Source organism: Pithys albifrons, chromosome 10, assembly GCF_047495875.1.
Source record: "Pithys albifrons albifrons isolate INPA30051 chromosome 10, PitAlb_v1, whole genome shotgun sequence".
NCBI classification, from domain to species: domain Eukaryota; kingdom Metazoa; phylum Chordata; class Aves; order Passeriformes; family Thamnophilidae; genus Pithys; species Pithys albifrons.
Genome location: NC_092467.1, coordinates 10,862,547 through 10,877,680, shown reverse-complemented (window position 1 = coordinate 10,877,680; position 15,134 = coordinate 10,862,547). Strand labels below are relative to the sequence as shown.

The 15,134-nt window shown below is 38.7% G+C and overlaps 1 protein-coding gene across 6 annotated transcripts in view; it reads left to right on the top strand.

The window, feature by feature from the left end:
- The first annotated feature begins 3,148 nt into the window (after nucleotides 1–3,148).
- Nucleotides 3,149–15,134, top strand: part of KCNT2 (potassium sodium-activated channel subfamily T member 2) — a 124,134-nt gene continuing 112,148 nt past the window's right edge. For 4 of the 6 annotated variants that reach the window (XR_011698608.1, XM_071564779.1, XM_071564777.1 and 1 more), the window contains exon 1: nucleotides 3,149–3,462. Coding sequence is in view for 5 of the 6 variants with exons in the window: in XM_071564779.1 (XP_071420880.1) it covers nucleotides 3,368–3,462 (95 nt within the window). In the remaining variant the exon portion in view is untranslated. The remainder of the gene's footprint in view (nucleotides 3,463–15,134) is intronic. The other 2 variants (XM_071564780.1, XM_071564778.1) reach the window with 1 other exon arrangement.

The window sequence follows — 15,134 nt, the reverse complement described above, 5'->3', positions numbered from 1 at the left end:
TGAGTCATGGTATACAACTGAAAAACAAGGGAGGGAACAGGCATAAGAACTGTGTCTGGTAGGATTACTTCAGTCCCTCAGTGCTGAGGACCGTCAACACTTTCAGAAGGTAAAATGCACCAGTTTATCATGCACAAGATTCTTTTCCATCTCCTTGCTGTCAGTTTTGGCTTTGTTTTACTTGAATTTTAGGTATCAATACCATCAGTAAAGAATGTCCCTGTGAGTATCAATAACTAAACTGATTAATGACAAAACCTTAAAAGCTTTTTGAGGAATACACTAAAAACTAACCAGATAATCTGATTTGACTATTATAGTAGACTGCACAAGGTTTAAATAGAGGGCTAGAACACACTCAGTTAAGAACAGTATTAATAACCTACATATATCTCCATATACATTGAAACTGTCCAAAAAGTCCAGAAGCCATTTTTATTGCACCTGCTTTATGCATCATCAAAAGTATAAGTAATCTAAAAGAAAAACTAAATATTTTTTCACTCGTTTTGTACCTCCGTATGATCCAAGATTTATATCCAATCACCAGCAATAAGCTCAGTTACACAGTTCTTAAGTCCCTCTTGCTCCCAGACTTCAAGTCCAGTACTTGGACTTACCCACCTGTACATAGGCCAGTTTAAAAGACAGAAAAAAAAAGATTCCTTAAAGTCTATTTTCAGTTTCCCAGTCAGGGTCACAGATGCTTCTGACACTTCTCAGGGCCAGAATCATCCTGAAAGTACAAACCTATATTTGTTCCTTGAAAGAAGTGAGCTGTGGCTCACAGCTTTTCTTTAACACAAACATGTTGGAAAGAACACCTGGCCTGAGTGCAGTGACCCAGTATAATAGTTGATACACAGCACCTGTCTCCAGGCGGATGACTCAGTGTCTCCTCAGCTTGAAGACGTAAGTTTCCCAAGTGTTTTGAGTTACTAATCAAAATATTAGCTTTAGCTAACTAAAATCCCATTTCTGTCCACTTTTATATATGTGGAATTTTTCAGAGTGACCGGGCATCATGCTGTCAGACACATAAAAACACAGCTTATTTGATAGTGCAAAGAGTTTATATTACTTAGAAACACAAAATTAAGGTTCTGTATAAACTCCACGACTATAGTCTTAGTAATGAGTTTGTTTCCTATCAGCTCTGCTCAACCATTCACCAGGTTGCTCAATTACCAGCCAGCTATTACCTGTTTAAAGTGCATTTCCACAGTAGAAAAAAAATGAAAAAGCTTCTACTGCTACTTAGCTCCTCAAGTATGAAAACACATGTTAAATTAATCAGTTCAGGTGGAAAACTTAATGAGGCTGCTAGAAGATTCAGTAGGAAAACCATTAATTTCCCAACCAATCTATGATTTGTGGACTTTAGAAAAGGACTACAGCTAGCTGAACTACTTTGCTTTTATAACGAAGCATAATATACAAGCTTCACCCCACACCAAATTTTGACAAGGTGAAAAAATACCCAGGCAGAGAGAGGAAACAATATTTTCTTCCAAGAGACAACCTATTCAACTGGAGAAACTGCTGAGACAGAGAGAAAAATGGGCAGCACATTAGAAATATTCTAAAGAAGAAAGAGTCTGGACTTTTTTTTTTTTTAATTAGGCTTCTAGAGAGCTCTGACCTCAGAATACAGCATGGTAAAACTGGGAAGAATGTGGCAGCAGGATAATTCACTACTTTATTTATTTCCCATATCAGCCAAAGCAAAGAGCAAGTTACCTTTGAACTCTTGCTACATACGTGGATCTGTTTTGCTTCATCTAACAAGCCCTTCTGAGAAGCGCATTGGAAACGCTGAATGCAGCAAGCTGTGAAAAAGAGTAAGCATCATACTCCTGTGATCCCAGCGTTTTACAGGGCCTGGGATACTGCCTTGAAGCTCTCTAAAGAAACAGCAATCACAGAAACTATGCATAAGGCCTCTGTGCTAAAGAAGCAAGGGAAGATGCACTGACTGTAACAACAGCAGAGATAACCTGAGTCCTGAATTGGACTACCTGTTTGTTACCTGCAGAAATCTTTGCATAACAGCATGAAGCTCAGAGTTGGGTTCTCAGCAGGGCACATTATTATGTGATGCACTTCAGGCTGCTATACTTCAGTTGATGCTGTATGTGTCATAACAGCATTTAACTAGTTTACATTCTACACAAACATTCAACTAAATGGAAAATAGAAGGTTCTCTCTTCAATATCCCTAATGAATCCATGCATGCCCCTTATTAAATATGTGGTATTTAAAGCACATTTAAGAAATAAATTCTTTATCACTTAACCTTTAAATCTGAATCTAAAATTTGCACCAGTGTGAGGACTCTGCATGACTTCATTCTAGGAAAGGAATGCTACAACTGAATAGTTTAGGTGAAGACCTAATCTGGGAAAACAAACCAGGATGGGCTGCAAAAAACTGTAGTAATGTTTATGTTTACTAGAACTGGGGCATTAGATGATTAGTATGACAGTTAGTCTAGATTGCAGTGGACCTTTAAGGCCAAATCTAAAAACATTGTTCACTACTGGTGATAGTGAATTCAATCAAATCATATTGGTATTATGTGCTTCATCAGTTGTGCATGGAATTAGAATGCTTTCTAGAGTGTCTCCCATTTTCAGGAATTACCTAAAAATCTCAATCACAGGAATAATTCAACTTTTCCTGTGCTTTCGTACAGGGCCTGCCCCACCTGCTACGCACAACAACCCCCGAGTTGATTACATGCAGGAATTGGACGAATGCTCACCCCGCTGCACCTGGCCTTTCAGGAGGGTTGGCACTAACCAGGTGTGTCTGATTAATTAAGCCGTGGCAGCCCCAGCTGTGCTCAGGTGACCCTCCATCACTGACACGGGGGTCTGTGCAGAGCCCACCTGCGGCTCCGCAGCGTAAAACACCCTCTTTGTTCAAATTTCGTGGCCTACAGAAAAGTGCCTGTGAGGCAGCCCCAGGTAGCACCGGAGGAGGCAGCGGGCAGTTCGGGGCGCGCGGCGGCTCCCCCAGCCAAGTGCGGCTCCGCACGGTCCCGCTCGCCTGGCGGTAGCACAGCCCTTTGTTGTCGCGGCGGCGGCGCGCTCGCTGGGTGGGTGCTGGGTGGGCGGTCGCGCCGCCGCCGAGGCCGCCACCCGCGTCCCCCTCGGGGCGGGACTTCACTCCCGGGGGCCGTGAGGCTGCCCCCGTGCCGCCGGGGACAGCGGGGACAGCCCTCCCGTCGCCTTTGTGCGCGCTCGCCGCGGGGACCGCCCGCCCCGCGCCGCTCCCGCAGCGCCGGGCTCTGCCTGGGCGGGTGCCCGCCGCTCTCCGGGCACCGGGGGTTCCCCTCCATCCCGCCCTCCCTGCCCGGGCAGGATGGTGGACCTGGACAGCGAGGTGCCCCCGCTGCCCCCGCGGTACCGCTTTCGGGACTTGCTGCTGGGCGACCAGGGCTGGCAGAGCGACGACAGGTGAGCGCGGGGTGCGCGGGGCCGGGCAGCGCTGCGGGAGGGCACGCACCGCCCGCCGGAGCTCAGCCCCGCGGGGAAACTTTGCCGGGAGAGACGTGCGGTGGCCGCCGAGGGGCTGCGGTGCCGCGCGTCCCCCGTGGCTGGGGGGAGTCGGGCCGGCGCTCCGCAGCTGAGAGCGGGGCATCCCGCACCCTCCGGGCATCCTCGCGCTGCGGCGGGGCTGAGCCTTTCCCTGCCCTACGCTACGGGAGGAGGAGAAGGAGGAGGACAGGTACGATACCGTCTCCGCGTGTTCACATTCACTGAGGGGAAGTCCCAAACAAAACATGCTTTTCCCGTTTGTCGAGGGGATAATTGCAGGTGCCACTGGCTGTTTTTACCGTCCAGTATCCAGGCTTCTTGACATGCAGTTTCTTTTCGTGCTGCAACCCTAGGCTTGGATGCGACTACCATTATTTTATTTCTTTATGAATTATTTCAAGGACTGGAGGCATCTTTAATTGCAAGCAGCTTAAAAAAGGTATTTGTTTGTCTAAAGTCAAATAGTGTCTTAAAAGAAAAAAAGTAGGAAACCCTTATATTAAAACAAACAAGCAAACCAGGAATGTGTGTTGAAATTCAAAGTGCTAAATGAACAGCATTGGTGAACACCAACAGCATTATGCCACTCAGTTTGACCGCACAACCTCTTGTGTCAATACACTGTTACACGATCCCATCTTGCAAAATTGTGTGTCACATCCACGTTGTAGTAACAATTTATTGTGGTCAAGTGACAGAAGAGCAAAATATAACTGCATATTGGATCGATTTTAATTCAATATATTTACATTGTCAGAATGTGTCTTTAACACAACAGTCAGAAACTTTGTTTTTAATGCTGGTCTACATCATTTAGATTTTAGCTACTTTCCTAATGCAAGATTGATTCTCTTTGATAATCACAGGGTCATGCATATATGTAAGTAATTATTACCTTTGTTTGGGAGAATATGCTATACATTGAACCAATTAAATTATGTTTATTCAGACAATTATGAAATGGTGAATGACATTATATGTGATAATATAGTCACAAAAAATGAATGCTGTTGGTTAGAAATGACACCATTTTAATGAGGTAAAGAGTATGTTTATCAAAGCAAGGGCTTGCTCTTAAAAAAATTAAACAATGAGTATATTCTGTATTCATTACTTCTGATCACAGTATTCTTTGAGATTTTAGAAAATGTAAGTCTTAGCATCTTATACCTGCATTTTATTTTCTACTACAATAGGAAAAACTCACCACCTTTCTTATTTTAACAAGTTTACTAATTTATCTTGAGTTTTGATGGCTAAAATTAACAAAATAGTCTCTGTATATCTTTTTGGACCACTCTGCTCCAAACAGTTTTTCTAACTCTAGTTTAAACTTCTGTCAAGCACTTCCCTAATGCCAGGTATTTGACTTGAACTTTACAAAGTTACCTTCTACGGAAGAAGCATGAACTGGACTCAAGTAGGAAATTGTGTATAAGCAACTGCACAACCCTTAGCATCCATTTAACTATAGAATTGTCTATTTCAAGTCTATGTGCACTTAAAATGAAAATAAATAATCCTTAAAAAATAATGATAGCAGAATTACAGAGCATGGTTGCCATTTGAAAATTGCAGCAGAGGACTGGTGGAAAATTGGTAGTTACTTTTAATAATTTCATTAATATTCCAACAAGCATTACAGGAAAAATCTCCGGCACATCTGAAATATAAAAATATAAGTGGCTTTCTTTGTGCATTGTCCTATGCTGATGCTGGGCACAGCTGCACTGTAGTGGTTTCCCTACAGTGCAAGCAAGACTGTGCTTTACAAGAGGCTGTGGCAGTAGCACTCTCTCCTCTTGCTCTGCAAGTTACCATAGCAGTCTGTTTTGATACAAACTTTCCAGTAATTGAACAAGGTCCATATTTAAAAAAATCTTGAGTATTATACTTAGTTTGTCAGTTGCAATAGGGCCCTGTCCAGATTCTTAGTTTCCTGAACTGGAGGGTATCACGTGTAATACTGAAATATTCATCCATTCCTATGTTGCTGATGTATTGTGCTATCCATTCTAGAAAAAGCATAGATGTTCTGCATAGAAATATTGTCAAATGGAATATTTAGAATGTTAGATATACTTTCAGGAAATAGGGAATGAGAAAGACTGCAGACTTATGGGGACCCTGAGATCATCTGCTTATTAGTTTGTAATGATTACTATTACACAAGTGCAACTTATTTTTTGCTTTCTTTTCTTTTCTTTGCACCCTTATGTAATTGGTTCATGTTTGGTTTTGGTGTAGCACATCTTTATGTTGCACACTAATTAGAACAGAATACAAGATATTCCCAAAGGTGTTGCTTGTAGCCCCTTCAGTTGAATGGACATTAACTATGAATGAAATATCTGAATGAATACTGAAGTACAGTTGAAGTAGTTATAGTATAGCTGCAAAATGGCCAATGATCAAAATAGTTCGTTTTATAGACCCTTGGCTGAGAGGCTGAAATAATTTTCTGCCTATTTGCACTTCACTGCAGCTTCTTAATTCCACTTGCTTTCACCTTTTGATCTTTCCAGTCTGTTCTTCCTTAAGGTTTCTCTTTTCTGCTTCAATTCTGCCCTTTCTGGAAAGATGCTTGCTTTTTCCTGACTGGGAGGCATATGGTCCATATCCGTGTTTTCAGATGCTTGTTGGTTCTTCAGAGTGCAGAGGAGATGGAATTATGCCACTAACCGCCCAGGATTCTGTGTCACCAAATCACAGCATAGTTTGCCATTATATGTCATATGGTAGTATTTAATAAAAAATATGATTGATGCTATATGACCCCTCCTCTTTCCGCTGAAAAACATATTTCTGACATAATCATAGTTCAGTTTGGAAACCCTACTGGTTATGTTCCTTTAGGATGAGAGTTTGATCAGCTATTTCTTATAAATGTTCCTGTTCATTTAGAAAATGGACATGTTCTGAAATGCTTAGCTGAATGTAACAGGACTCTCATTCAGGAATTTTTTTCTTAGATCTGTGTCTGTTTGGAAATTTTCTAACCATCATTTTTCTTGAGGACTTGTCCTATAGAGAAGCTTCACTAAGGCTTCTGTTTTTTTTTTTTTTTGGTATCTAGATCATGGTCCAATTCTTACCTATATTTCTCCAATACAGTAACATCCAGCTCACTGGTTTTGCATTTCTTTTCCCACCCCCAAAAAGATTCTGCTTTCAGAGCTCAGATTCCTAACCAGCCTTGCAGTTGGCTTCAGAAACAGATGGGTTCTGGGCTGTCATATTCCACAAACTGCCAAATTGGATTGTGTATTATTTTTCATAAAAGAAGTTGCTGTGTGCAGAAGAACATGGTAAATCTTTGGCAAATGGTTTAGTTCAGTGAGAAAGCTACTTGGAATATTTCATTGGCATTCTTGAATTTGCTGAGTGATTTTTCCTGACAATAAAAGGATGTTAAAGCCAATTTTGATTTTTAAAAGGCTAGATTTTCAACAGACCCGATTCCCTTTGAAAACTGTGGAGATGAAGCTTGATGCTTCCACTGCTCATATTTTATGTGAAAAACACTTCTACAGGACAGCTTGTAAAAGCTCAACCCAGCCAGAGCATGTGTGTATGTCAAATTGGGTAAATTCTGTGGCAAGTAGGGGAGTGTACTGGGATTCTTCTGGATGTATAACTATCCCAGTCACTGAGCTGAGGGTAAAGAGAAAACTGAGTCATTGACTTTTTCACTGGTTTTGTAAATATTGCTAATATCCCTTTGTGAAGTTTACGTTTTTCTTCCATGACTGAAAGTATCTGAAAATGAAACAGACTGTTTTGACTTGCTGGATATTTTGAGATGTTTCTTGACCATCATAATGAAATTTGTCCTTCAATTTGGCTGCTGGGGAAGGAAGCGGAAAGAAAGGGGAGCTCAGTGATGAACACAAATTTTTCACCTGTTAATTCAGTCAGGTTTCATTAATTTGTGATTTTAACAATAAACTTTGTAATGAAACATTTCATAAACCTGCTGATCATCAATCCTTAGTCTTACCAGCTGTGTTGAAGAGCAACACAAAATTAGAAGAGATCCTTTCTGGTGAAGATGTGAAATGTTCAAAGCTGGTAAGTAATTTGCTTCAGAGGAGGGGAGAAAAGAGGATGTTTATCTAAGGTTCTCATTTAAGTTTTGGAAAGATACAAAGAAGAAGTTTTTACATACATATATATATAGTTAAGATGTGTCAAAATAGCCAAACCAGAGGGCACTGGAAGTTTAAAGAAACTATTCTAAGTTAAAAATAGAAAAACATTTGCATTCTGTCCATATCACTGCCTTTTTAGTAAGGTCTTTAGTATCTTGCAGAGTGCGTTTACCTGACATTTATTAAATCATTTATATACAGACGTTTAGTCCTGTCTTTAGAGGCTTCTGAAGATATAAAAACTGCATTTGTTGTAGTGAATTCTAGCAAGAATGTAATGTTTCCCACCATTGAAGCATGACTGCTTATTCTAGTGAACTATTCAATTTTCCTGTGCCAGCAGCCAAAAATGTCTTGAACTGTGCAGTGCCTGGGAATGGGTTGGCAGCTTGGGTGTCCAAGGTAACAATACAAGCAGAGAAGTTGGGGGTAGCCCAACCCCCAGCTTCAAAGCATCAGATTTCATAACTTTTCTGTCTGCTGTTGCAAGATATATTTACAATTTCAGTCATGGAACAAAAATTTACATTTTCTAATTCTGTAATATTTTTTCTATTCTGTATATATGTAACAAGAACATTAACTGATACTGAAATTACATTTCAAATACTCCTCCTGTACTGAGATGAAAAGTAATTTTGCTACAGTATATACTTTAATTATAAAACTATAGAACTAAATTTTACCTTTGTGCAAGAGCTGTTCCTACACTGAGCACTTATAGGATTAAATTAAAATCAGCTTTCCATTCTGGTGTACTTACTGCATAAATGAACATTCCCAGCTCTCTGGAAAGGAGAGAGATTCAGATAATACAGAACACCTCCACACATCACTTGGACAATTGTACACTGCTGGCTGTCATGTTGACTGGTGAGTCTCAAGGAACAGCTCCCCACTGTACTTCTCAGAAGGCACTTTAACAGTCATTTGTCACAGTGTGAATTAGTGAGTAAAGCCCTCCCTTTGCCCTTCCTTTTGGAAATCACCTGAGATTGTTAAACTAAAAGGGGATAAAAAGCCCACACATTTCTGATTCAAGTGATTTAAAATAACTGAGTATGGATTCAACATGTATAAAAATTCTATTATAATTTCCTCAAAAGAAAATTCTATTACGGTTTCTTCAAAATAATCCTCCTCTTTCCTTCAAAAAATACCTTAGTCAATTTGGCCTCTTCACTTTAGAAAACATGCTAACTTTCATGAATTCTTTCATTTGACAGAGGCCAGAAATAAATGGATTTGAGGAGATATTGTTAAATTTATCTTGATTTTTCCTTGTAAGTAAATTTTCAAAATACATGAAGTGATTTAGAAGCCTAAATTCTATTGTAAAAGCTTGACTTCTTTTTTTCTTTTGGAATTGCTCAAGATCTTAACAGTCTAATTCACTAAGAGAACAAATGTTTTCACGTCTGCAATGAGCCTCTGCACAGTGGTAGTTGAAAAATTTGAGTTACCCTAAACCATGAAAAGAATAACTGCATGTACAGGCCAAGCCCTTTCTCACTCCTAAAAAAATTATTAAAGAAAAATACTGACATTTGTAAAACTATTGCATCTACCACACCAAGAGGCCCAAATTCACACTCTTGTGGCAGATTTAGGTACCATCCCACATAAGAGTAGATCCCACATAAGAGTAAACTGTTAGTATATCTCCATCCTCACCTTCCTTCTAAGTTTATCTTAAGGCTGGATCTCTATTACAGATAAGAGAGGGAATTGATGCACTTGTGCTGAGGGAAGAGGAAGTGCTTTGTAGAGGGCAGTTCCATCAGTCTCATGCTAATTTCTGTTTTACCATCATTCTTGCATCAACAATGGAGGCAAAAATGCATTGTTTCTATATTCTGCTTAAACTAGCACACACTGGAATTGGGGAAGGACACCAGAAGAGGAACATTTCAGTGTTGGTATAACTGGATCTGTCCAAGGAAGACTTTGGTAGCATGCCCCAGCAAAATTTTATATGGAAACAAGAATTTAAGTGCCTCATCTTAAAACATCTCAGAGACCAAGTAGTCTTCCTCCTCTGGGACAACATGATGCACAGTTTGCAAACATGCTTGGTACTTCAGTCATTACTTAATTATACTCTTAATGCTAAAGCTCTTATTTTTCCATCTACAGCTTGACACATACTACTTTACATCTGGCAGACAGCATAATACCCCGTGGGGAACTGAAGCAGTTCTTTCCCAAATGGTTTATCTCTTAATATTTTTATTATTGTTTTATCACAGCCAGTGATTATTTATTTTATGCTAGTAAGCCCTGTGCTGCACTATGCATTACTCTCAGAATGGCTCTTCTATAACAAATAATAATATTGATTCATATTATCTGCCTTTTATCTTTTAAAAAAGAAATAGATCACTTGGAGCATCACAAATGTCTGCTCTCCTTTTGTAAAAAGAGTAAAGTTGTAAAATAAATCTGCCAACCATTCCAGCACTATACATTCCATTTCTAGGCTTCACAATTAAAGGTGATCTTTAATACTGAATTCTGATACTTACAGTATGCCCAAATGCTTACACTAATCCACTAAATTCTTCAAAAGTGGATTATTCATATTTTTTTTCAAGTAAACGAGCAAGTTCTGTCTATCCTAGAGGCCTCCATTCCATGGTCCCATAATCTGTCATTGGAGAGAATGCCATTCAAAAGATGTAAATGTTCTGCAGCACAGATTTGGTACAGAATGTCTTAAACCAGCTGTTAAAGATTTCAGCCTCCCCCATGCAATCATCTGCTAATTATGTTAGCAGTCAACTTCCTGGTGAGAAGTAGCAATAAAACAGAAACAGTCATTAGGAGACAAAAACCAGTGTTTATACTCACGGATTAAAAACAGTGATATTATTATTTACTCAGATGTATCTCAAGGAACAAATCCTGCCTCACTTACAGAGATATCTCTTGGGAGGGGCTGGACATCTGTGGTGGAAAGCAGGTTGCTAAGTCTGACATCCTTGTGCCTAACTTGCCAAGTATCGAGCTTGGATGATGAGGGAGGAAGACGATAGGCTGATCAGTGCAAGTTATCTACTGAGTTAGGAAAAAGGGGAAAGCTTTTCCTGCCTCTCTGTCTGGGTCTTACAAGTGTCCTGCTACCTTTAGCCATAAATAACTGTGTATCTAACAGGGAGCACAAGGATCATATGCCTGGCAGGGGTAATGAGACCATTCAAGCAACAGGGATTATCACTATGGATTAGCTCTGCCAGGAAAGACCAGCCCTGTCTCCCAGATTCTGTACTCTGAGTCAAACTCCTTTGGCTTTTTGAAAAAAAAAAAAAAAGGGAAAAAAAAAGAAAAAAGTGCTCTTTAGCTTTTTATGATGTTAAAGTTAATAGCATTTACTGTAATTGTAGGCTAAAGTTACAGAGTACCTTCACAGTATAATGATTGTTAAAATATTCAATAAGGAGTTAACATTATGAAATACCCCCACTCTTTTATTTTCTAAAAAACCAAACCCAGAGATTTTATGTTTTTCTAACTTTGTTTTTAATTCCTTCTGTGACTTGAGAAAACTGCAGCACAGACAAACCCAACATTACCCACCCAAATCTGAACCAAATACAGATGGAAAAAACCCCAACAAACTGTACTGCAAATGAAAAACTGTGGTTATATTTGTTTCTTATGAGTAACGCCTGTTAATAGATGACATTCCCTGACACTGGAAGGGCATTCAGTTTCTCATCTTCACACCAAATTCAAAAGAAGCTAAAGGCGCTGGTCACTTATCACTACTGCCCTGTAGTTCTCACCATTGAGCACAGACAGCTATAACAGAGGGACTAAAGGCTAAGCTCTATATTTAGCTGAATGTACTCTTGAAATGTGAAGAAGCTATATTTTCATTGTGCACAACAATCTAGCATTTGATCATTGTTCAAAGGGGTTTAATCGGTTAAACAAATACCTTTTGAAAAGGCATTTTTGTAGATATTGTCCAGTTTTTAATTACTGTTTCGGTCTCTCAGTAATAATTCAAAGGATAATACAAACACAACAGTGGAACAAACTATTCTGTAATGTGCAGATGTTTATTAAAGACTATCAGAATCTAAGCAGATTTTTAACTCACCTAAGAGTATCATAAAAATGAAGCTTATCTCACACGAGTAGTTCCAGATACCATCTATCTCATTGACACTGAAGAATTAATTTACAAGTGTATTCAGTGACCCACGTAATCTTTCTTTTTGTACTGAGACTGACCGCATATTGCATGAAAATTACAATTTAGCTAAAATGATACAAACATCATTCAAAATGCACTGAATTAATTTTAAAGTCTTGATTAGTTTTTGCTTCTCATTTTTACTATTTTTTGTCAGTTCACAGATCACAGTCTGAGTCCAGAAAAAAACCCAACAAATAAGTGAAATTTGTGCTGACATTATGAATCCATTTAATACAATTAATTGTGGCAGTTACTGTTTGTGACTCGCTGGTGATTCAGAATGTTGGGATTTTTATCTGATGTTGGCAGAGCTTTGCATGTGGTAGGAAGAACAAGGCTGGCTACTGGAAACGTTTCAGAGTCTAGAAGAGGTATAGCTGAGGGTATAGGAGAGGAAACTGCCTCTAGAAGGCAGGCTTATGGAATATACCTTGAGCTAGTCTGAGAGTGTTGTGGAAGACCTCAGGTTTTGCTCTTAATTTCAGATAAAAATGAGCTGTTAGAAGATCACCATTATCTAAATTAAGAGGTGAATATTTCTTCCAAGGCAGAGATGAAGGGGATGTAGAGTCTGTAGAAACCTGTTGCTACCTGACTTCAGACTCATGTGAACTGAGCATTTAGAAATTTCCTTCCTTTCTAGGATAACAAAGCCACTTTACAGTGATAGAAATGGTCATATGGAGAGAAGGAAGAGCTAGAAATACTACTGTGCTTCCTTCTATTGCCATAGACATTTGACAATTGGCTATCAGGTCTCTTGGCATCAACACGGCCAGTGCGGTCCATAAACACAGGTCTTTCCTCATTGTATTCATATTTTCCTTCTAAATCTGATAAGTGTCGAGGCAAGACTTGAAAAGGAGATAACAGAACAATACCTATCTTAACTCACTTCACCAGTACAATTAGGTGAAGAGATCTTAAGTAACTTGACTGTCACAAAAGCCAGCAAACTCTGAAATGTCTGCATTTATTTGTGAAGTCCTAGGGAAAAATAGTGCTTACATTCATTGACCAGGCCAGTTTCCTGCAGGTACCTGCTAAATTATTTTCTAAACACACGTCACATTTTGAAAGTTTGAAGTTATTATTCTGAAAAATTAATTACTGGGCAAACTACTCTACCAGCCATATATATAACTGATGAGCAGCATTTTCCTTCAGAGAGTACTAAGATAAGTGCTATTTAATATGAATAAAGATGACAGAATTAAACTTTCAAAATATTGTGAAACTTGATATTTTAAATTTTTCTTAATCTAATGAAGAGATCATTAAAACCATGCCTTATGATTAATCAGGAAGTGTAATAGCTCATTCTGAGTAAGGAGACCGAGATTTATATGAAGCCAGTAATTATATGTACCCTGTGAGCCGTGGAGAGAACTGTGTCAGACAGGTGACATTTTGGAGATAATAATGACTTTTAAAACACTTGTTCAATTATGTGTTTAAAGTTCTCGAATCATTGCCACTCCTCAATGAGACATTTACAATTTGTGTTAAAATGTTGTAATTCTTTTACATGTAAAACAATAATCATATACTGTGGTTGTACTGTGCATCAAGCTGCATTTGAAAGGAAGAAATCAATTCCACAGCACTGATAGATACATTACACTGTATACATATGTTAAACTGCAAGTATTACTTCAGAGGTCCTACATATTTTATCCTCCATCTGGATGTCAACATTGGAGCCAAAGCGGCTCTAAATAGTGGAGAATGAAGACAGATATGTATCAAGGTGCAATTCTTTTGGAGGGAGTCATCAGAGGGAAATGTCACCAGTGCTCGTCTCCTGTTGATTTGGTGGAGTAAATGGAGTCTCTGATAACCTTTCCTCTGGGGGAAGCAGCAGGCGAGACACCTCCTGTCAAGTACTGGGCTTTTGGTTTATGGCTTTTTCTGAGCCTCTGCCTGAATACTTCTCTTTGTATTTATCTGTGAAGTTCTTGCCATTTCTGTAACTGTTAAACACGTGACTGACTGCAGGAGACAAAGTGTATAGAGCTCCCATAATTTCAGGGAAGTTGTTACAATCTGATATTCAGCTCTCTAATACTTCTCAGAGTTGTTGGCATTCTAATGGCAGCTTTTGGGGTATTGTCTAAGTCTTTCCAGATTGCTTGTGGACTGTCTGAATAAGTAACTTTAAAAAGACTCTCCTTTTTATAAGGTTACCCTGATCCTGGGCATGTGTAAAAAGCATATGCAGTATAATTTTTTTCTTTTTCACTTTCTAACACTTCAGCTATATATGGAACCTCCGATAAGTTCTTTCTAAGCCTGTTAAGGTGTCTGTGGGAAGTTCCTGACAAATTTAATTTGACTTTTTGCTACTTTTTTCTTTCAGATGAGGCATGGTTTTTGTAATTTCTTGCCCTATAATACATCAATATTGTTAATTTTGGGAATTGAGCAAAGTACAGTTAAAAAAAAGAAAAATACTTAAACTTTTAAATCTACTTCATTTATCATTCTGGATGCCATATTCTTGCTTCCTGTCTAATGTAATATTACTTCTATCCGTAGAAGGAACAACGTAGCTTGCAGAAGAAATAAATGCACAAGAATTTAGTTTAAATTGTCTGATATAATGTTACTCCACACTTTAGCATGTTTTCTGATAATGGTCAGTACGTATTTTTGGAATACAATCCAAAAGATAATGGTGTAATATATTTAGTTACTAAAAATTCTAAAAATAGTAAATGTAGTATCATTACCTTTAAGAGTGCTATTATTAACTAGTGATATTTCTCTTTTGGGAATACTGCTGGCTATGACTAGAATGAAAAAAGATCAATAAAAACTAAACGTCATTGGGTATTGTTGAGGATGTTTTTCCTCAAAAATAGAGTGCACGTGAAGGTGAGGAACAGTGAAAATTAGAGAGGTATTTATTTTAGATAGAAAGGACTATGCTCATTTACTACACAATTTCATCAGTAAATTCCATAGTGACTCTCAGGAACTCTGAAAAGGCTGCTTTAATCCTTCCCTCAAAAGAAACTGAAGAAAGGCTAAATTATTATACTGAGTAATGGTTTGATGAGAATTAGCCCAAAGCTTGCTTTTAATTGGAAGTCTAATCTCTTCAAAGCTGAAAAGCTTTTTCAAGTACCTTTCTGCTTCTCTGATCAAGTAAAGATTCACATTCCAAGAAGTTCTATGTCAAGTTTCACTTTAGGTCACAGAACAAAAAAAAAATTCAGCATTAATCCCTTATT